The following is a 22,743-nucleotide window of genomic DNA, read 5'->3' as shown; positions in this document are numbered from 1 at the left end:
ATCCTAAAAGTATGGAGAACTTCTTGAACTTCATGGGGGGAGGGATAGCTCAGTGGTTTGAGCATTGGCCTGCTAAACCCAGGGCTGTGAGTTCAATCCTTGAGGCAGGCCATTTAGGGATCTGGGGCAAAAATTGGGGATTGGTCCTGCTTTGAGCAGGGCGTTGGACTAGATGATCTCCTGAGGTCTCTTCTAACCCTTATATTCTATGAACTCAATTGCACTCTGCTCCCAGCAGTTGTTTTGTGATGAACTCAGGCTAAAGGGAGTGTTAACTGCTCTGTGAAGCTGTTGTCTGTCTGTGGTACTCATTCTGCACATCTGCCCATATCCTCTAGGGTCCTTTTTACAAGGGCAGGCATGTTTTCTTCCTCAGAATGCTGAGCTGGGAGGAATGTACCACTTCTCTGGCCTAGCTGTTGCTACCCTCGAAAACACCAGTGCTCCGGTCAGCTTTCCTCTATTCCACCGTTCACCACTCTCCTAGATCCCAAATAATACTTAGCACATCTCTTCCTTTACAGTTTAGTAGAGCCATTTCTAACTAGCCATTTACCCCTGCCAGACTAGGATTTTGCAATGCCTAAAGGCCACTTTATAATTGCTTCTATATTGTTCTTGCTCATTAGATTCAGGCCTTTTAATGAATTGTGAGTCACTGGTTTTTATGGGAAATCCTGCTTTACAGAAAATCATCACTATTCATCAGTACATCAGCCGCTGTTCTAGCCCCCTGTTCTTTGCCTTTGCTCTCAATCCCCATACGTTGTTATTGTACCATAGTTACCTTAGATCTTTTTTTCCTTTCCATGGGAAGCACCTTTCACATAGAAATGGCAGTCATTGTTCATGGGATTGAGACAGTTGGGTTCATTTTCAATGTGGTGAGTGAGGGCTTAGTCACATGACTGTCATTGAGCGTTGTATGGCTGACTCCCTGTGCACTGCTTTACCTCTATGTATTCCTTACATCCCTCCCCTATGGTCAAAAAGGCAATGAACTCCCCAATTTATATGAAGACTGTTTCTTTCTGAAACACTTCCCATCCTGAAATTCTCTAGTCTTAATCTTCTCCTAAGTGCCCTTAACTGTTACTGCAGGAGCATCTGATTAACCATCTGACCTGGGAATGTGGCAGCTGTTCTGATTTTGATGTATTCACTCCTTGCAGGAAGCAGAGAACACACTACGCCTGATGCAGAACAGGCTGAAGGAGGAGGAAAAACACCTGCTCAAGAGTGGAAGTAAGCTATATTTCTTAACTGCATGGGTTAGAAAAATAAACTGTAAATTGTCAGCTGCTTCATATAGAAAGATCCCGTCAAAGCTGAGGGGAATATTATCAGCTGCCTACTGGGTAGGCTGAAGAGCAGAAAAAGTAAAACCCCATTAGCTTAAAAAAGACTACCAGAATCACTAACCTAACATGTGTGTGACTGCACCCTGTAAATCCTACCTGCAGTACTGAGGGTGAGTGCAGTCACCTAGTAAATACCTCGCTTAACGTTGTAGTTAAGTTCCTGAAAAATGCTACTTTAAGCGAAACAACGTTAAGCGAATCCAGTTTCCCCATAAGAATTAATGTAAATGCAGGGGTTAGGTTCCAGGGAAATATTTTTCACTAGATGAAAGACTATATTTTTTATATGTAGGTATGTATGTATATATACATACACACACAAACACAGAGTATCAGTTTTAAACAAACAATTTAATACTGTACACAGCAATGGTGATTGAGAAGCTCGGTTGAGGTGGTGGAGTCAGAGGGTGGAAGAGGGTGGGATATTTCCCAGTGAATGCCTTAATGCTAAATGACGAACTAGCACTCAGAAGGGTTAACACATTGTTGTTAATGTAGCCTCACACTCTACAAGGCAGCAGGAATGGAGATAGGAGACACAGCATGGCAGAGAGAGACAGACACACACTGTGTTTGTGTGTGTGTGTGTGTGTGCGAGAGAGTGAGACAGACGGGGAAAGACCTTGTGTGTGAGAGAGAGACATGCACATTGCCCCTTTAACTACACTGACACCACTCTATGTACATTGCCTTTTTAAGTAGATCAGTAAATTGAGACAGCAGCTGCTGCCAGCAAGCTCCCTCAGTCCTGAGCCCTGTTGTGCCCCCACCCCCCCGGCTCTGTGGAGATGGGGTAAAGGAGCAGGGGGAGGGGGACACCCTGACATTAGCACCCCTCTTTCCTTCCTGCCCCTCTTCACAGCAAACAGGAGGCTCCTGGGAGCAGCTCCAAGGCAGAGGGCACGAGCAGTAAGAGGAGGGACACCAGAACTACCTGGCTATTGATAGCCTGCTGGGTGGCTGCTGCACAGAGAACTTAGGGGAGATGATAGGGAGGCTGCTGGTCCACCCTGGTTCCAAGCCCCCACCAGCTAGCTCCAACGGGCTGCTCTTCCTGCAAGCAGTGGAGAAAGCAGGCGGCTGCCAAACAATGCTATAAGGCAGCATTGCGCAACTTTAAACGAGCATGTTCTGTAATTGATCAGCAACATAACAACGAAAACTGGGATGACATTAAGTGAGGAGAGGAGTACTTGTGGCACCTTAGAGACTAACCAATTTATTTGAGCATAAGCTTTCGTGAGCTACAGCTCACTTCATCGGATGCATACTGTATGCTCTGCAATAGCATGAAGGAGGTCATCTGGACTTCATTCCCAATCTCAGATTGTTATTCTCCAGACAGAAGGGGCTAGGCATGCTACAGAGGCACTGCGCATAGCTCCTGAGGGAAGGCACTGCTGAAGGAAGTTCAGTGTTTTGACAAAGGTTAAACTCCAATTCAGCAAGGTATTTAAGCATGTGAGTAACTTTGGCTATGGAACTAGGTGGTTGCTTAAAGCTACATAGCTGCTTATGTACCTCGCAGAATTGGAGTTTAAGTTCTGATTTCATTAGTTTGCGTGCGCATATATTCTGTGGAATTTGTGGATTGGTATTAATTCTTTATGGTGAATGATTCAGGTAATAACCTTTTCTCTAGTAAATCATGAATGAATGACTAATTTTGAAGGATGCTCCTTGATTACCAAAAATAAGTACATCATGGGCCATGGTCTACTCTCAACTACATCTGTGCATCTTCCTTGATTTTAGTGGGGGTATATGGGTCTGAATGAAGTCAGAACTTGGGCCTATCATGTTAACTTTTACTTTTATTAAATAGAAACCTAGTCGAGGATCAGAAGGGAATAATTTCCTCCTGAGGTTTTGTCAGCACTGTGAACATGTAAGATTGTGCTGCTTCAGTAGTTAGACATCAGTAGAACTCTCTTGTGTAAATTACCACCATGACTTTAATATTGCAATATATGCATTTATATATAGCAGGAAAAATAGATGAGGATTAATCCTCTGGCTCAGATAAAGCAAATTCCATTAAAACTAAAATTGACAGAGAATGTAAAAGTTGCATTTGACAGTTTTAATTTTCAGCAGGTGTTCTCCCACCAGGCAAGACGGAAAGAGAATTCATTCATTCATTCATTCATTCTCTCCACTATTCCCACCACCATATATCAGTACACTGAAACTTATAAAAGTTTTCTATACCCCCTTTAGCCCTGGGAGTACAGGATGTACAATATATATTAGAATAACATATCATCTTTTTGTTGATTCTTCTGAGAATATATTAAGATGAAATTTGATAAAGACAAGTTCAAAGGACTTCACTTGGGAAGGAAAGCAAAACTATAAAATGGGTACTAACTGGCAAGGTGGTAGTACTGCTGAAAAGGATCTGAGAGTTATACTGAATCACAAATTGAATATTCGTAAAAAGAAAAAAGAAAAGGAGTACTTGTGGCACCTTAGAGACTAACCAGTTTATTTGAGCATGAGCTTTCGTGAGCTACAGCTCGTGAGCTGTAGCTCACGAAAGCTCATGCTCAAATAAACTGATTAGTCTCTAAGGTGCCACAAGTACTCCTTTTCTTTTTTCTTTTTACGAATACAGACTAACACGGCTGTTACTCTGAAAATTGAATATTAGTCACCAAAGTGATGCAGTTGCAAAGAAGGCTAATATCATTCTGAGGTATATTACTAGGGAGTGTCACAGGGACAGGATGCAGAGAAAAAATTTCTAGACACCATTAATGACTGCTTCTTGGAGCAGCTAGTCTTGGAACCCAGAAGGGGAAAGGCACTACTTGATGTAGTCCTAAGTGGTGCACAGGATCTGGTCCAAGAGATGAATATAGTTGAACCGCTCAGTAATAGCGACCATAATGTAATTAAATTTAACATCCTTCTACGGGGGGGAAAGACCAACAAAACCCACCACAGCAGCATTTAACTTCAAATAGGGGAACTACACAAAATGAAGAAGCTAGTTAAGGGGAAATTAAAAAGAACAGTCACAAGAGTGAAATGCCTGCAAGCTGCATGGAAACTTTTAAAAAACACCATAATAGAGGTTCAAACTAAATGTATACCCCAAATTTTTTAAAAAATGCCAAAAATGCCAGCATAGTTGAACAACAGAGTAAGAGATGGTTACAGACAAAAATACATCCATTAAAAATTGGAAGTAAAATCCTACTGGGGAAAATAGAAAGGAGAATAAACTCTGACAAGTCAAGTGTAAAAATAATCAGGCAGGCCAAAAAAGAATTTGAAGATCAACTAGGAAAAGACAAAAACTAAGAGCAAAAGAAATTGTAAGAACATGAGAAGCAGGAAGCCTGCCTAACAATCAGTGGGGCCACTGGATTGCTGAACCAACAGTATATAGACATGCTGTGAGTTCCTGTTTTATCGTATTTTATATTTGTAGACATTTTATATTTAAGCTTTGAGGTAATAAAGTCGGGTGAAAATCAGGATTGTTGAAGTGGAATGTATATCCAGTGCAGTGTTCAATCAAATCTAGTGCAGATAGTTTCTGTAACCAATCTACGCCTAAAAATTACTAAATGTCTGGTAGACATAGAATCATAAAATCCTAGAAATGTAAGGCTAGAAGGGACCTCTAGAAATGAACAAGTCCAGCCTCCTGTGCTGTGGCAGGACCAAGAAAACCTCCTAGACTATCCCTGACAGGTGCTTGTCCAGCTTGTTTTTAAAAGCTTCCAAAAAATGGGGACTCCACAACCTTGAAAGCCTATTCCAGAGTTTAACTACCCTTGTAGTTAGAAAGTGTTTCCTAATATCTAATCCAAGTCTCCCTTGCTGCATATTAAACACATTACTTCTCATCCTAACTTCAGTGGACATGGAAAACAACTGATCACCATCCTCTTTATAACAGCCTTTAGAATAGCTGAAGACTGTTCTTAGGTCCCTGATCATCACTGTAAGGATTCAGTACAACACTGAACAATTGTGCAGGTGCATATCCTTGCAAAACTTTCATGAAAATTTACCCACCCAAGGTCCAAGTCTGTTTGCCAACTCTAATACCATGACAATGTTAAAACTAAGGATATTTTGCCTGCCTGTCAAAAAAATCAGCCTGGCAAAATAATTTTAGCATCAGGCGGATCATGTTGCTACAGTATAACAAATCTTGTGTTCCTCCATGGACAGTGTCCTTATTGGACATTCATTCATTTTACAGACTGAGTGGTTCTAATGGCAAAACTAGACACTGTCCTCAGTTTTGTGTATATGTAACAAGTATCTGTCCTCAGTTCTATCAATGGTTTTTATAGTGCCCATCAGCGTAGTGCCTAATATTTTAAATGTCTTGTGATATGGGAGGGCCAGGGAGCAGTGGGAGAGTGGGAGATAAATAAGCCCTAGGCTAATTATGGCTAGGGAGGGTTGCTACAGGTAATTGTAGTCAATTAAGGTCCTGCCAGGAACCTAATAAAACCCCTTGCTTCAGGCAGTCAGGGTGTGCAAGAAAGGAGAGAGGACTGGAGTTTGGAGGTGTGTTGCTGAGATTTGAAAGACCAGAGAACCGAAGGAAGGGAGACCCTTCCCCAGCAAGGCAGGGAGACTCCCTCCCCCAGTGTCAAGGACCGAGGGTAACGCTACTCAGGGGGGAAGAGGGTAAGAAACCTGCAGGGGTTGAGAGGGTCTGGAGCTCAGAATGAGGAGCAAACCCAGACCCCTCCCCCACTTCCCTCCTCTACCACCTTCCCGGGCCACTAGCAGGGCCCTTGACACCCCAAAAGCAAGGGCAAGGGGTGGCATCTTAGCCCCCCGCCAGGAAAAACATGGGACCCACCATACCAACATTGGCCTTTTGGTCACAGTCTTTATTCTGTTATTCTCAACTAATCCAAGCTCTGAATTTCAATAAATTGGCACTTGCCTTCTCTCTTCAACCTCTGCTGTGCTACAAAACAAGTACGCCTTGCCAGAAATAGTCCTGTTATATAATGGTCTCTCGGGGTATCTTTGTGTGGAAATAAAGATTGTACGAAGGTTACCAATCAATTTAAGTATCACTCTTTGTAGTACCTGGTTTCCAGTATTTCCATCTTGCAAACCGTAATAAAATCCCAATCTGTTTCTGAAGTTCAGGTATTTATTAAGTGACTTTATAACACAATGTGGTATAACTTAATACAGCCCTCATTTTTCACTATGATATTTTTACGGAGGTGCAGGTCACAACTTTCTGACAAATTTGAGTTGATGTGTTAAATAATTCCCTACTCAAAGATCAGGCTGGTACTGAGTTATATAGAAGAACTTTGTGAAATTCACAGGATTTCAGGAGAAGTTAGTTCGTTCTCTCTGTTCTCAGCAGAGGATCCTGAAGAAATGCTCAGTCTAATAGACCTCCAAGGGGGCTCATCACAAAATATAAATACTGAGGATTTGATTTCTCCAGAATTAGCTAAAATGTAAGCTAACTAGAACTCCTGCTACATCTCCTGCAGAAAAATGATCTGCTGATTTTCAGTCCCGTCTCATCAAAATATCAGCAGAGATGGTAGAAGGATTCAGACAATGAGAGAATCACGTCCATTAATGCGCACAAAAGCACAGAGCTTATATGGACAGGATGGGTGCTGAGCTCTGTCAGTCCGCAGTGACACACTAGTCACCATAGTCCAGTTTAAGTTGTCAGAATTGCCTTGGTACTTCTGTTCTGTATAATGGATTGCAGCATTCCAGAACAGCCCAACTTACAGGGTACCTATCCATTACACAAAATATGAACAAAATCTTCTAGGATGCTTGTTTTAATCCGATCTAGAAATAAATTCTGTTAAAAAGCCTGCACCATCAGGAGCAGATGCAAGTGGGAAATTGGATCAATTTAAAGTTCAACTGATCCTTTCCATGTTAATACTTTAAAAATGTGAACAGTATCTTAAACTACAATGTAAATATAAAAAGGTGACCTTAACAGAGGGTTAGATGTTGGGGGACATGGGAAATTACAAAAGGGTTGACGGAGCAACAAGAAGAAAATCAGTGGGGGAACCTGATGAACATTTTAGATGTCTGTACAGAAGTGCAAGGAGTATGGGGAATAAACAGGAAGAACTGGAAGTATTAGTACATAAGCTAAATTATGGTTTAATTGGCATCACAGAGACTTGGTGGGGTAAGTCTTATGACTGGAATATTGGTTAAAAAAAAAGAGTATAGCTTGTTCAGAAAGGACAGGCAGGGAAAAGAGAGAGGAGGGGTTCCATTGTACATAAAATATATAGATTTGTTCTGAGGTCCAAAAAGAGGTGGGAGGCAGACCACTTGAGAGTTCCTTGGTAAAGATAAAAGGGTTCAAAAATAGGGGTGATGTCATGGTGGAGGTCTATTCTAGATCATCAAATCAGGAAGAGGCAGAGGCATTTCTAAAACAAATAATGGAAACATCCAAAAACACAAGACCCGATAGTAATGGGGGACTTTAACTATCCAGACATATGTTGGAAAAGTAATACAGCAAAACACAAAATCTCCAATAAGTTCTTGGAATGTATCAGGGACAACTTTTTGTTTCAGACAGTGTAGGAAGTAACCAGGGGGCAGCCATTTTAGACTTGATTCTGACCAAGGGTATGTGTACACTACGAAATTAGGTCGAATTTATAGAAGTGATTTTTAGAAAGTGATTGTGTGTGTCCCCATACTAATGCACTAAGCGCATTAAGTCGGCGGAGTGCGTCCACAGTACCAAGGCTAGCATTGACTTTCGGAGCATTGCACTGTGGGTAGCTATCCCACAGTTCCCGCAGTCTCCGCTGCCCATTGGAATACTGGGTTAAGCTCCCAATGCCTAATGGGGCAAAAACATTGTCGCGGGTGATTTTGGGTTCATGTCGTCAGTCGCCCCTCCCTCCGTGAAAACTATGGCAGACAATAGTTTCGCGCCTTTTTTCTGTGCAGGCGCCATACTGCTTTCAGCAGACGGTGCAGTAGGACTGCTAACCGTCGTAGTCATCCATCGCTTCCGCTGCCACTCTGCTCTCCTGATGCTATGAATCCACCTCTCAGGTGCTCTATATGACCGTCGTCATCCACCGCTTCCGCTGGCACTCTGCTCTCCTGGTGGTCTCGCAGGGCCGCTTCCACTGCAACTCTTGTCTCGCCATACCACGGCAAGCATGCAGCCCGCTCAGCTGTTGTGTCCTGGCAGCAGACAGTGCAATAGGTGTGCAAAACTGGTCATCCAACCACCGCTTCCCCTGCAACTCTGCTCTCCTGCAGATGCCATACCATGGCAAGCATGGAGCCAGCTCAGATCACTGCGGCAGTTATGAGCATTGTAAACATCTCGCGCATTATCATGCAGTATATGCAGAACCAGAACCTGCAAAAGCTGGCGAGGAGGCGACGGCAGCACGGTAACGGCAGCGATGAGGACATGGACACAGACTTCTCTCAAAGCACGGGCCCTGCCAATTTGGCCATCCTAGTGGCAATGGGGCAGGCTCATGCCGTGGAATGCCGATTCTGGGCCCGGGAAACAAGCACAGACTGGTCCGCATAGTGTTGCGGGTCTGGGATGATTCCCAGTGGCTGCAAAACTTTCACATGCGTAATGGCACTTTCATGGAACTTTGACTTGCTTTCCCCTGCCCTGAAGCACAAGAATACCAAGATGAGAGCAGCCCTCACAGTTCACAAGCGAGTGGTGATAGCCCTCTGGAAGCTTGCAACGCCAGACAGCTACCGGTCAGTAGGGAATCAATTTGGAGTGGGCAAATCTACTGTGGGGGCTGCTGTGATCCAAGTAGCCAATGCAATCACTGAGCTGCTGCTATCAAGGGTACTGACCCTGGGAAATGTGCAGGTTATAGTGGATGGCTTTGCTGCAATGGGATTCCCTATCTGTGGTGGGGCGATAGAACGCATATCCCTATCTTGGGACTGGACCACCAAGGCAGCCAGTACATAAACCAAAAGGGGTACTTTTCAATGGTGCTGCAAGCACTGGTGGATCACAAGGGACATTTCACCAACACCAATGTGGGATGGCCGGGAAAGGTACATGACACTTGCATCTTCAGGAACTCTGGTCTGAATGAACAGCTGCAGCAAGGGACTTACTTTCCAGACCAGAAAATAACTGTTGGGGATGTTGAAATGCCTATAGTTATCCTTGGGGACCCAGCCTACCCCTTAATGCCATGGCTCATGAAGCCATACACAGGCACCTGGACAGTAGTCAGGAGCTGTTCAACTATAGGCTGAGCAAGTGCAGAATGGTGGTAGAATGTGCATTTGGACATTTAAAAGCACGCTGGCACAGTTCACTGAGTCAGTTAGACCTCAGCGAAACCAATATTCCCATTGTTATTACTGCTTGCTGCAGGGCTTTGGAGCTGTGCTCCGGCTCCACTCCAGCTCCAGCTCCAGGCAAAAACCTGCGGCTCCACTGCTCCGGAGCTGCTCCACGCTCCAGCTCTGGGCTCCGCTCCAAAGCCCTGGCTTGCTGTGTGCTCCACAATATCTGTGAGTAAGGGGGAGATGTTTATGGCGGGGTGGGAAGTTGAGGCAAATCACCTGGCTGCTGATTACGCGCAGCCAGACACCAGGGTGGTTAGAAGAGCACAGCAGGGTGCGCTGCACATCAGAGAAGCTTTAAAAAGCAGTTTCATAGCTGACCAGGCTACAGTGTGATAGTTCTGTTTGTTTCTCCTTGATGAACCGCCCCCCCCCCCGCCCTTGGTTCACTCTATTTCCCTATAAGCCAACCTTCCTCCCCTTCCCCCTGTGATCACCACTTGCAGAGGCAATAAAGTCATTGTTGTTTCAAATTCATGCATTCTTTATTAATTCATCACACAAATAGGAGGATAACTGCCAAGGTAGCCCGGGAGGGGTGTGGGAGAAGGGAAGAACCGGGTGGGATGGTGGATGAGGGGAGGAGGGAAGGACTAGGCCACACTGCACTTTAAAACTTATTGAATGCCAGCTTTCTGTTGCTTGGGCAGTCCTCTGGGGTGGAGTGGTTGGATGCCCGGAGGGCCTCTCTCCTCCTCCCCCCTGCATTCTTGGGCATCTGGGTGAGGAGCCTATGGAACCTGGAGAGGAGGGTGGTTGGTTACACAGGGGCTGCAGTGGCAGTCTGTGCCTTTCCTGCACCTCAACCATACGCCAGAGCATATCAGTTTGATCCTCCAGTAGTCTCAGCATTGCATCCTGCCTCCTTTCATCATGCTGCCACCACCTTTCCTCTTGATCCCACCACCTCTCCTGTTGCTCCAGCCATCTGTCCTCTCATGCATCCCTCCTATCCTCACGTTCATTTTGTGCTTTCCTGGACTCTGCCATTGTCTGCCTTCACATATTGTGCTGGGCTCTTTCAGTGCAGGTGGATTGCATGAACTCAGAGCATTTCATCGCAAGTGCGTTTTTTTTGCCTTCTTATCTGCGCTAACCTCTGGGACAGAGATGCTAGTCAGTGTTGAAACATTTGCAGCTGCGGGAGGAAAAAAAGGTAGAGTAAAATTGAAAAAGACACATTGGCCATTTAAAAGGAGGGGCTGATGTTTTCGGGTTAACGTGCAGCACAAACCCAACTAAACCCCCTGCACACACCCAATTCTCTGGGATGATTGCTTCACCCCTCCCCACACCGCTGGCTAACAGCGGGGATGATTTCTTTTCAGCCACAGGCAAACAGCCCAGCAGGAACAGCCACCTCTGATGTCCCCTTAATAAAATTCCCCTATTTCAACCAGATGACCATGAATGATATCACTCTCCAGAGGATAACAGAGAGATAAAGAACGGATGTTGCTTGAATGCCAGCAAACACCAGGACCACATGCTGCCATGCTTTCTTATGCAATGATTCCAGACTACGTGCTACTGGCCTGGTGTGGTAAAGTGTCTTACCATGGAGAATGCAATAAGGCTGCCCTCCCCGGAAACCTTTTGCAAAGGCTTTGGGAGTACCTCTAGGACAGCTTCATTGAGATGTCCCTGAAGGATTTCCGCCCCATCCCCAGATACGTTAACAGACTTTTCCTGTAGCTGTACTGACCGCGAATGTATCCCAAGTCTTCAGGGCAAATTAATCATTAGACACGCTTGCTTTTAAACAGTGTATTATATTTACAAAGGTACACTCACCAGAGGTGCCTTCTCCGCCTTCAAGGTCCGAGAGTCTGGTTTGGGAGGGTATTGGCTCCAGGGTGATAAACAGTTCCTGGCTGTTGTGAAGAACGGCTTCTCCGCTTGCCTGGTGTGCATTATCATCTTCCTCATCCCCAAAAATCTTCATCCCTGTTGCATAAGACTCCCTTGCAGGAGTCCATGTACAGGTGTGGGGTAGTTGTAGGGGCACCCCCTAGAATTGCATGCAGATCATAGAGGCAGTATGTCTGGGGCTCTGACCCCGAGCGGGCGTTTGCCTCTGTGTTTTTTTGGTAGGCTTGCCTGAGCTCCTTAAGTTTCACGCAGCACTGCTGTGGGTCCCTGTGATAGCCTCTGTCCTTCATGCCCTTGGAGATTTTTTCAAATATTTTGGCATTTCATCTTTTGGAACGGAGTTCTGATAGCACAGATTCATCTCCCCATACAGTGATCAGGTCCAGTACCTCCCGTTCGGTCCATGCTGGAGCTCTTTTGCTATTCTGGGACTCCATGATCATCTCTGCTGATGAGCTCTGCGTGGTCATGCCATGGTGACCAAACAGGAAATGAAATTCAAAAGTTGGCAGGGCTTTTCCTGTGTACCTGGCCAGTGCATCTGAGTTGAGAGTGCTGTCCAGAGCAGTCACAATGGAGCACTGTGGGATTGCTCCCGGAAGCCAATACCATCGAATTGCATCCACACTACCCCAAATTCGACCCGGCGATGTCGATTTGAGCACTAATCCCCTCGTCAGGGAGGAGTACAGAAATCAATTTTAAGAGCCCATTAAGTCAACAAAAATGGCTTTGTTGTGTGGACAGGTGCAGGGTTAAAATCGATCTAATGCTGCTAAATTCGACTTAAACTCGTTGTGTAGAGCAGGGCCAAGACGGAAAAATTGCTAGCAAATCTGAAGGTGAAAGGCAATTTTGATGAAAGTGATCATGAAATGTTGAGGATTTCATGATTTTAAGGAAAGGAAGGTGAGAGAGCAGCAGAATAAGGACAATGGACTTCAAAAAAGCAGCCTTTAACAAACTCAGAGAGCTGGGAGGTAAGGTCCCATGGGAAGAAAATCTAAGGGAAAAACGTGATTAGGGGAGCCAGCAGTTCCTCAAGGGAACAATAGTAAAGCACAACTGCAGACTATTCTGATGCAAAGGAAAGGTAGGAGGAGACAATATGGTTCCATCAGGAGCTCTTTAATTACCTGAATATCAAAAAGGAATCCTACAGAGAGTGGAAATATCGTCAAATTGCTAAGGAGGAGTACAAAAGAATAGCACAAGTATGTAGGGACAAAATCAGAAAGGCTAAGGCCCAAAAATGAGTTACAACTGACAAGGGACATAAAAGGCAATAAAAAGAGGTTCTTTAAATACATTAGGAAGAAGAGAAAGACAAAGGAAAGTGTAGGTCCTCTACTTGCAGGGAAGGAGCACTAATAATTGATGACATCAAGAAAGCTGACGTGCTTAATGTTTGTTTTCATCAGTCTTCCCTAAAAAGGTTAATGATGACCAGATATTCAACCCATAATACTGACAACCATGGGGAAGGAATGCAAGCCAAGATAGGGGAAACACAGGTTTAAGACTATTTAGATCATAGAATATCAGGGTTGGAAGGGACCTCAGGAGGTCATCTAGTCCAACCCCCTGCTCAAAGCAGGACCTAATCCCCAACTAAATCATCCCAGCCAGGGCTTTGTCAAGCCTGACCTTAAAAACTTCTAAAGAAAGAGATTCCACTACCTCCCTAGGTAACCCATTCTAGTGCTTCACCACCCTCCTAGTGAAAATTTTTCCTAATATCCAACCTAAACTTCCCCCACTGCAACTTGAGACCATTACTCCTTGTTCTGTCATCTGCTACCACAGAGAACAGTCTAGATCCATCCTCTTTGGAACCCCCTTTCAGGTAGTTGAAAGCAGCTATCAAATCCCCCCTCATTCTTCTCTTCTGCAGACTAAATAATCCCAGTGCCCTCAGCCTCTCCTCATAAATCATGTGCTCCAGCCCCCTAATCATTTTTGTTTCCCTCCACTGGGCTCTTTCCAATTTTTCCCACATCCTTCTTGTAGTACGGGGCGCAAAACTGGACACAGTACTCCAGATGAGGCCTCACCAGTGCCGAGTAGAGGGGAATGATCACGTCCCTCGATCTGCTGGCAATGCTCCTACTTATAAAGCCCAAAATGCCATTAGCCTTCTTGTCAACAAGAGCACGCTGTTGACTCATATCCAGCTTCTAGTCCACCGTAACCCCTAGGTCCTTTTCTGCAGAACTTCTGCCTAGCCTCTCAGTCCCTAGTCTGTAGCAGTGCATGGGAGTCTTCCTTCCTAAGTGTAGGACTCTGCACTTGTCCTTGTTGAACCTCATCAGATTTCTTTTGGCCCAGTCCTCTAATTTGTCTAGGTCACTCTGTATCCCATCCTTATCCTTCAGGATATCTACCACTCCTCCCAGTTTAGTGTCATCTGCAAACTTACTGAGGGTGCAATCCACACCATCCTCCAGATCATTAATAAAGATATTGAACAAAACCAGCCCCAGGACCAACCCTTGGGGCACTCCGCTTGATACCGGCTGCCAACTAGACATGGAGCCATTGATCAGTACCCATTGAGCCTGATTATCTAGCCAGCTTTCTATCCACCTTAAAGTCCGTTCATCCAGCCCATACTACTTTAACTTTCTGGCAAGAATACTGTGGGAGACCGTATCAAAAGCTTTGCTAAAGTCAAGGAATAACACGTCCACTGCTTTCCCCTCATCCACAGAGCCAGTTATCTCATCATAGAAGGCATTTAGGTTAGTCAGCCATGACTTGCCCTTAGTGAATCCATGCTGACTGTTCCTGATCACTTTCCTCTCCTCTACTCTAAGTGCTTCAAAATTGATTCCTTGAGGACCTGCTCCATGATTTTTCCAGGGATAAATTAGATGTATTCAAGTCAGCTGGGCCTGATGAAATTCATTTTAGGTACTTAAGGAACTAGCTGAAGCAATCTCAAAGCCATTAATAATTATATTTGAGAACTCCTGGAGGACAGGTAAGGCCCCAGAAGATCAGAGAAGGACAAACATAGTACCTGTCTTTAAAAAGGGAAACCAAGTAAAACCCAGGGAATTATAGACCAGCCAGTCTAACTTCAAAACCTGGAGCAAATTATTAAACAATTTATTTGTAAGCATCTGGAAGGTGTAAGGAATAATTAGCATAAACAAATCATGCCAAACCAACTTAATTTCCTTCTTTGATAAGGATTACTGACGTAGTGAATGTGGGGAAGCAGTAGATGTGATATACCTTGATTTTAGTAAGGCTTTTTACACAGTTCTGCATGGCATGTGGTTTAGATGAATTTACTATAAGGTGGGCGCACAACTGGTTAAAAGACCATGCTCAAAGAGTAGCTATCAATGGCTTGCTGTCAAATTGGGAGGATGTATCTAGTGGGGTCCTGTAGCGAACTGACAACTCACCGGTGTGGCGCCTCCTGCTGGTCATCTGGGAATTAGCTCTTTTCCAGCTTGCGGAGTACCCTCTGCAGGCCAGTGTCTCACCTGCCGCTGGCCCCGTGTCCTGCCCAGACCCCGGTGCCCTTTAGCCTGGGGTTCTGCCCCAGCAGTACCCCCACACTTTGGGTCTCCCCTCCCAGGGGAACCCCCAACCCTCTAAACCCACCTTGCCTCAGTGGCCACTGCCAGTCATCATCTAGCCCCCGCTCACTGGGGCAGACTGCAGTCTGTAAACCACTCATCATTGGCAAGAGGGTAGGACCTGCTGCCTTTGCCTAACCCCAGGCTACACCTCTGCAGCCCCAGTACCTCTTTAGGCCTGGCACAAGGCCTGCAGCCTGAGGAGTTACCAGGCTGGAGCTCCCCAGCTGCCCTGCTCTGCTCTGCTCTGCTCTAGTACCTTGCTCTCAGGCACCTAGCCCTTTCCACTCCAGGGCTAGAGTAAGACTTCTACAGCTCCTGGCCCTCAGCCCTCTAATCGGGCCAGCTGTGGCCTGATTGGGGCGTGGCCCCAGCTGTGGCTGCTTCCCCCAATCAGCCTAGCTTTTCCCAGCAGCAGCCCTCTCCAGGGCTGCTTTTACTATTGGCTCCCCCAGGCAGCTCTCTCCCAGGGCTGTTTTAACCCCTTCAGGGCCGGAGCAGGGTGACCACCCCGCTGCTGGTCCTGTGGGGTCAGTCCTGTGTCTGGTATTATTCAATATTTTCATTAATGATTTGGATAATAGAATGGAAAGTATGCTTATAAAATTTGCAGATGATACCAAACTAAGACAGGTTGCAAGCACTTTGGAGGCCAGGATTAGAATTCAAAATGACCTTGACTGGTCTGAAATCAACAAGATGAAATTCATTAAAGACAAGTGCAAAGTTCTACACGTAGGAAGCAAAAATCAACTGCACAACTACAAAATGGGGAATAACTGTCTAAGCGGTAGTATTGCTGAAAAAGATGTGGGCGTTTTAGTGGACCACAAACTGAATATCCGTTTTCAATGTGATGCAGCTGCAAAAAGCGCTAATATGATTCTGGGGTGTTATGTGAGACACAGGAGATAATTGTCCCGCTATATTCGGCACTGGTGAGGCCCCAGCTGGTGTACTGCATCCAGTTCTGGGCGCGACAATTTAAGAAGAGTGTGGACAACTTGGAAAGAGTCCCAGAGACAAGCAACAAAAGTGATAAAAGTTTTAGAAAACCTGACCTATGAGGAAAGGTTGAAAAAACTGGGCATATTTAGTCTTGAGGGGAAAAAAGACTGAGGAGGGACCTGATAACACTTTTCAGATATGCTAGGGGCTGTTATAAAGACGGTAGTGATCAGTTCTCCATGTCCACTGAAGGTAGGACAAGAAGTAATGGTTTTAATATGCAGCAAGGGAGACTTAAGTTAAATATTGGGAGACACTTTCTAACTGTAAGGACAGTTAAGCTCTGGAATAGGCTTCCAAGGGAGGTCGTGGAGTCCCCATCTTTGGAAGCTTTTAAAAACAAGCTGGACAAACACCTGTCAGGGATAGTCTAGGTTTACTTGGTCCTGCCTCAGTGCAGGGGGCTGACTTGTTGACTTCTCGAGGTCCCTTCCAGCCCTACAGTGCTATGATTGTATGAACTGATCCCCTGAAGCCTGATTAATGATTACCCAGAAACACGATCACATAACAAATGTCATGTTTGAGGTGTTCTAGTTATTCACTCATGGATTCCCATTAAGGACTTGGAGACCCATTGCAAATTATTTAACTTTGAAATGAGCGAGGTGCTGAGCACCCTCACACAGTGAACATTAAGGGCATTAGTGCTGACGTTGTGGGTGCTCTGGGGCTCAAGCACCCACGGAAAAAAATAGTGGATGCTCAGCACCCACCAGCCGCAGCTGTTTGGCAGCACCGCCAATCAGCTGTTCGGCAGCTCTGCAGATCAGCTGTTCGGCGGCAGGGGGAGGCACTTGGGGGAAGGTGGAGAGCAGCAAGCAGTGGGTGGGCAGGGGCCTCAGGGAAGGGTTTGGAGTGAGGGCAGAGCCTCAGGGAAGGGGGCATAGTGGGATGGGAAGAGGTGGAGTGACAGTGGGGCCTTGGGAAGGGGTGGAGTAGGGGCAGGGCCTCTTGGTGGAGCGGGGGTGGAGCACCCCCAGGGAAAAATAAAAGTCAGCACCTAGGGTTAAGGGCACCCAACACCTTACAGCAGATATTTAACCCATCATAAGACCAGACAGTGTGTGAACAAACACAGTACAAATAAATGAAAAGAAATAATTGCCATATATTTTGTTCATTTATTTTAACAACTTCAAATTAATTGGAATAATTTGGTGATACTTTTATAGATGCACAGATATTAAAGCCAGAAGGGACTCATATTTACGACCACCTAGTCTGACCTCCTGCATAATGCAGGCTAGAGAATTTTACCCAGTAATTCCTGCATCAAATCCACAAGTTCTCCATGAGCTTGAGCAGAACTTTGAGAATGCTCTAGAAAGACTTTGTGTGATGAGAATCCTCCACTTCCCTTAGGAAGTTCTTTCAGTGGTTAATTACCTTCAGTGTTAAAAATTTATGCTTTTTCCTAGTTTGAACTTGGTACTTAGAAAGTACAGTAATAGACAATATAGAACTACCTAGGGGAGCTAGACAGGTGGATACTTTATTATCATACTTCACAATATACCAATCTGTGTTTTGTGGTATAGTTTGTAAAAATAATGGCATCTTGTGGCCTGAATTTTTTCAGTGGCTGCACACCTTAATTCCCATTAAAGTCAATAGAAGCTGCGAGCTCTCAGGCCCTCTGGAAAATCATCCCTCAATACTGGTGATGAAATCTTTCAGGGAAGTGGGAAGAGAGATTGAAATGTTCTGTGTGACTTATAAGATATGTGGCTTATTGAGGTTCTACTGTATATATCCGAGCATTTCAATGCTCCTAGGTATCAGTCGTGTAAGGTATCAGTATGTAAGTTGACACATGTGGCTCCATTGAGTTTAATGAGAGTACACATGTGTGAGTCTTGCAGGATTGGGGCATCACAGCTGGAAGTTGGGCTGCTAACTCTCTTGGGTCCCTTTAAAAATCCCAACTTACTTTTTTTTTTAAAGAAAAATATGGTCTTGTCTTTCTTGTTTGATTTAAAGTTTCAGTGAGTTGAATTAGATTTTATTTTTTAGATCAAATACTTATAAACTGCCAGTTTGGTTTTCCCATAGTGTGTTTTTACCAAAATCAGTGTAGAAAACAGCATCTTTGGGAATCCAATAATAATTGTTATGGATCCAATCCATGCATTCTCAAAGCTCTGATTTTATCATGGAATTAAACATGTTAATGCTAAATAATATATTTGATCCTAAAGTTTATCACTAAACCCAGTGCCTTTAATTTAAATCAGTCTCAGTGTTCTCGCTCCAATACCATTTTGTTCCACAATTTAGCAAAATATTTTTACTAGCTAATGAATCTGTAATGAAATCACTGTCAGTCTTAAATCATGCTGTTTTTCTTTCAAGCACTATGAATTAACTGAAAAGAAATAATTTACATGTGTCTATTAAATCAACCTGTGTACCAGACTTTTCTCTGAAGCCAATATGCATGTGTGAGAACCAATAATGTATCTGTTGAGAGGAATATATTTCATCTCAAACCCAGTATGTGGGTGTTCTGGCTGAGCTGGTTTAATTGAAAGTAGGAAACTGGTGCAGTTTTACTGAAAGCTGTGTAGGAAAAGAGCTGAAGCTCCAGAAGGTCCATCCTATTCTCTCTCAGGGTGAACCTACAGGTATTCTCAATTGCATTGTAGCAAGTAACAACAAAGGCCCAGCTCCTCGTAGGTATGCAGTCAATGGGAGTTAGGAGCCTAAACACCTTTGATGATCTGGGCCAAAGTGTGGAACACTTTCTGTTATTAGAAGGTTGGCTGTGGGCAACGTCCTTTGATTTCTTTAATAGTTAAAGCAAGTGCCAACATACAATGGCCCTTCTTGGTCTGAACAGTCTTATGGCATGTGTAGGTTCTGTGGATCACATATGTATTAAAGATGAGGGGATCTGCTGACTGCCCCCTTGAGCTCCTGGCAAGCTGCCAGTGATGACCTAGGTCGAGCACCCTTGAATTACTGAATGTTCATTAAACATCCATCATTAAAAGCCAAATCATCTTTATTTCAATCCATGTGCCAGCTATATTAGAACATGTCCTTATGTCAGTCCATGTGAATCTGAACTAGTATGGTGTATTGCACCCACTGCTTTTCCCCGATACAAAAAAATGAAATCTAAACTTTCCCATTAATGGATATTCCATGCTCCTTCGAACTGGTACATTACAACTTGCACTAGTTTGTGACTCCTCCTGGATTTAAGACCTGTAATCAGTTTTTTCCCAAAAGTGCTATTAATTTAATCTGTTATTGAATTTTGTCCTAATTTTGGATATCAGGCATATTTCTCTGACAGCCAGACACTTTGGGCACACGTGACAGAAGGAGGCGCCAGGGTCTGTCGAACAGGAGATAAAAAATGTGACGACTTGCAGGGACAGCAGAAGAGTGTGCTGCTTTAATCCCATTAAGGAACCCTTTCACAGCTCGCCATCACCGTGTAGTTTAAAAATTAATTTGCAATAATAAGACATGTCTCTGGTTTTGATTCCTTTGTACCACAGTCTAGCACAAGTTCTGGTTTATTGCTAATAACTCAGGGGATTGTGTACAAGACAAAGCGGAGGTGTGAGTGATAGTTTATTTCAATTTGACTAGGATGAGTTGTACAGCATAGATGATAGCAGTAGTTTTTTAATTAAAGGAAAAACGTGCTGGGCTTTCTTTCAGTGGTGGGCAAGAGCTTTGGCGACATAGCCCCATTATGTGTTATTGAGTTTGTGTCTGTAATCCCCATTTTCCTGTTCATCAAGCTGTTGCTCATATACAGGGAGAGAGCTCCATTACTGGGATCCTTTGGTTTTAGCATGAGCCTTGTTTTTGTTGTTATAACACACACATCCAAATGCTAATCAGACAGTTTAAAGAAACAATTCACTATCTTGCTATATATTCATGACAAAAATTGTGTAAAAGTTGCAGCTCAATGGAGTCAGCGATGTGGTGGGTTAATGTACTGATAGTTCACCTGATGGATGGTTTCATCTTTCATTGCTATTGGAAATTAGGGGTGAGATTGTGAAAGGCACAAATGAAAGCAAGGTGCTCACTGTCCATTGACTTTCATTGCACAGTGTGCTTTGAAAAATTCTCTAGAATCTGGTCCAAACCACATTTTGATTGGCTGGTTGGGCCTTTTGTATGCCACACATTAACTGACTCTGAATGGCAGAAAGCTGAGATTTCATCACTGAAAAACATTTTAAAGACCCCCTACACCCATTTTAGTGAGTGGGGGAAGAAAAGTCAATGGGGGACAAGGCGAAGAGAGATAGTATATGTGTGGAGGGATTGAGGGGGCCAAGGGAAGCAGTTGGGACTGAAGAAAGGAAGGGGCTGGAGGAGGAAAACTAAGATTTAGACTCTCTCCTCCCACAAAGACTTGCCATTTCAGAAGCAGCTTAGAGATCTCCAGGCACTTACCATCTCTGCAGTCGCTGTCTTAGCTATTCCTACAACAGCATTCACCCTGGGATTCAAGGACCAAACCCACTTTCCAGCAGAAAAGCTCAGTGGGAAATATTTGATAGTCTCAATTTCATTTTTACAAATGAAAATGGGTCAAAAGTGGCTGTCAGGCCACAAGCCACTGCTGGAGGAATAGGGGGGATACTGAGGGCGCAGAAAGGGTTCAGTAGTCCAGAAAAGGGGGATGGTTTGAAAATAGTATTTCTGAATGCATTAGACCAGGGGTGGGCAAAGTATGGCCCACAAGCCGTGTCCGGCCCATCAAAACTTTTGATCTAGCCCTTGAGCTCCTGCCAAGGAGCAGGGTCGGGAGCTTGCCCCGCTCCGGTGCTCCAGCTGGAGAGGAGGGTTGGGGGCTTTCTGCGAGGCTCCCAAAAGCAGCGGCATGTCCCCCCTCTGGCTCCTACATGTAGGGCAGCTAGGGGGCTCTGCATGCTGCCCTCGCCCCAAGCGCTGCTCCCCGCACCTCCCATTGGACGGGAACCATGGCCAATGGGAGCTGCAGGGCCAGTGCCTGCAGATGGGGCAGCGTGCAAAACCGCGTGGCTGGCACCGCGCCTCCACATAAGAGCCAGAGGGGGGACATGCTGCTGCTTCCGGGAGCTGCTTGAGGTAAGTGCCACCCAGAGCCTGCACCCCTGAGCCCGCACCCCAACCCCCACCCCAGCTCTGATCCTCCTCCTGCCCTCCAAACCCCTCGGTCCCAGCCCGGAGCACCCTCCTGCACCCCAAACCCTGCATCCCTAGCCCCACCCCAGAGCTTGCACTCCCAGCCAGAGCCCTCAACCCCCCCTACACCTCAGTCCTGATCCCCCTCCTGCCCTCCAAACCCCTTGGTCCCATCCCAGAACACCCTCCTGCACCTCAAATCCCTCATCCCCAGCCACACCCCAGAGCCTGCTCCGCCAGCTGGAGCCCTCCCCCACCCCCTCCCACCACAACCTAACCCCCAATTTCGTGAGCATTCATGGACCGCCATACAATTTCTATACCCAGATGTGGCCCTTAGGCCAAAAAGTTTGCCCACCCTTGCAATAGACAGTAGATGGGAAAAGGTGTGAATCACGTTTTCTTCTCCTTTTTGGCTTACTCTTCATCCAGGAACTGTTTTTTCCTAGAGGAAGGATACATTGTATACATTACCTCAAAAAAAAGTTAAAGGCTTGTAAAAAAAATCAAATGTGAAATTAAGGAGCCGCACTCCAGCAACGAGTCATTACTTTGCTTTTTTGTTGGTTGTGCGCCGGAAGGCACTTGAAGAGTTAATACTGTAGGTCTCACTCCACCAGAAGTACAGCTGGCTAGAGTTCTCACTTTGAGACACTACTAGTAAAGCACTTATGCTTACGATTATATCAGTCTGTATCACAATTTGGCACAGTTGCCAGTCTGCTAAGAAGAGCGCTGGATTTGAAGCACATGGTATGCTGAGTGGAGGTCACAATGAAGGTGCTTTGGAAGAACATATACAGTGACTATCTGCACTCTCCTTGACTCTGGCCAGTGCTACTAGCCTTCAGGAGCACCAGATTAACATACAGCATTTTAAAAAATTGAAAGATAAAAGTTGCCTCTTAAAAAACCAAACTAGAAGCAAACAGCTGGCATTTAATAGCAGCTGTATGAACCATTATAGATGTGGCATTTGAACCCTGTATTGTATGTAGAGCACCAGATCCTGAGACCTTTACTTAGTTTATACTGAGCCCTTACTAAGGTGTTTGCATAAACAAGGACTGAATAAAATCTGACTCTAATGAATATTGAATAAATGGAAATGGTATTTGGTTCAAACTCAATAATAGACGGGGCAGAAATGTTTGCCTCACATGGCTGTTACAGCAAATATAAATTCTAAATAATATTGTTAGTCAATTCCATAACCTCACCTAACAATGTCTCAAGTGCCTCTCTTCCTTTATATTTTCTCAATAACTTTGTAATGATCCATACGACTATGAAAAAAACAGGCTAGCGTTTATACATTTACCTGTAATTAGAAGTTGTAAGGGAATGTCAGTTTACCACTAATCATAATTAAAGGAGGACATATCCATTTTCTAGAATGACAT

At 44.8% G+C, this 22,743-nt stretch overlaps 1 protein-coding gene across 6 annotated transcripts in view; it reads left to right on the top strand.

Moving 5' to 3' along the window:
• Window positions 1-22,743, top strand: part of CLUAP1 (clusterin associated protein 1) — a 167,919-nt gene that overhangs the window by 117,266 nt on the left and 27,910 nt on the right. For all 6 annotated transcript variants that reach the window (XM_074964681.1, XM_074964680.1, XM_074964679.1 and 3 more), the window contains exon 9: window positions 1,173-1,245. In XM_074964681.1, the coding sequence (XP_074820782.1) occupies window positions 1,173-1,245 (73 nt within the window). The remainder of the gene's footprint in view (window positions 1-1,172; window positions 1,246-22,743) is intronic.

The sequence above is a fragment of the Natator depressus genome, chromosome 10 (genome assembly GCF_965152275.1).
Source record: "Natator depressus isolate rNatDep1 chromosome 10, rNatDep2.hap1, whole genome shotgun sequence".
NCBI classification, from domain to species: Eukaryota; Metazoa; Chordata; order Testudines; family Cheloniidae; genus Natator; species Natator depressus.
Note: the sequence above shows the minus strand (reverse complement) of the source record. Positions and strands in the feature narration are given on the sequence as shown.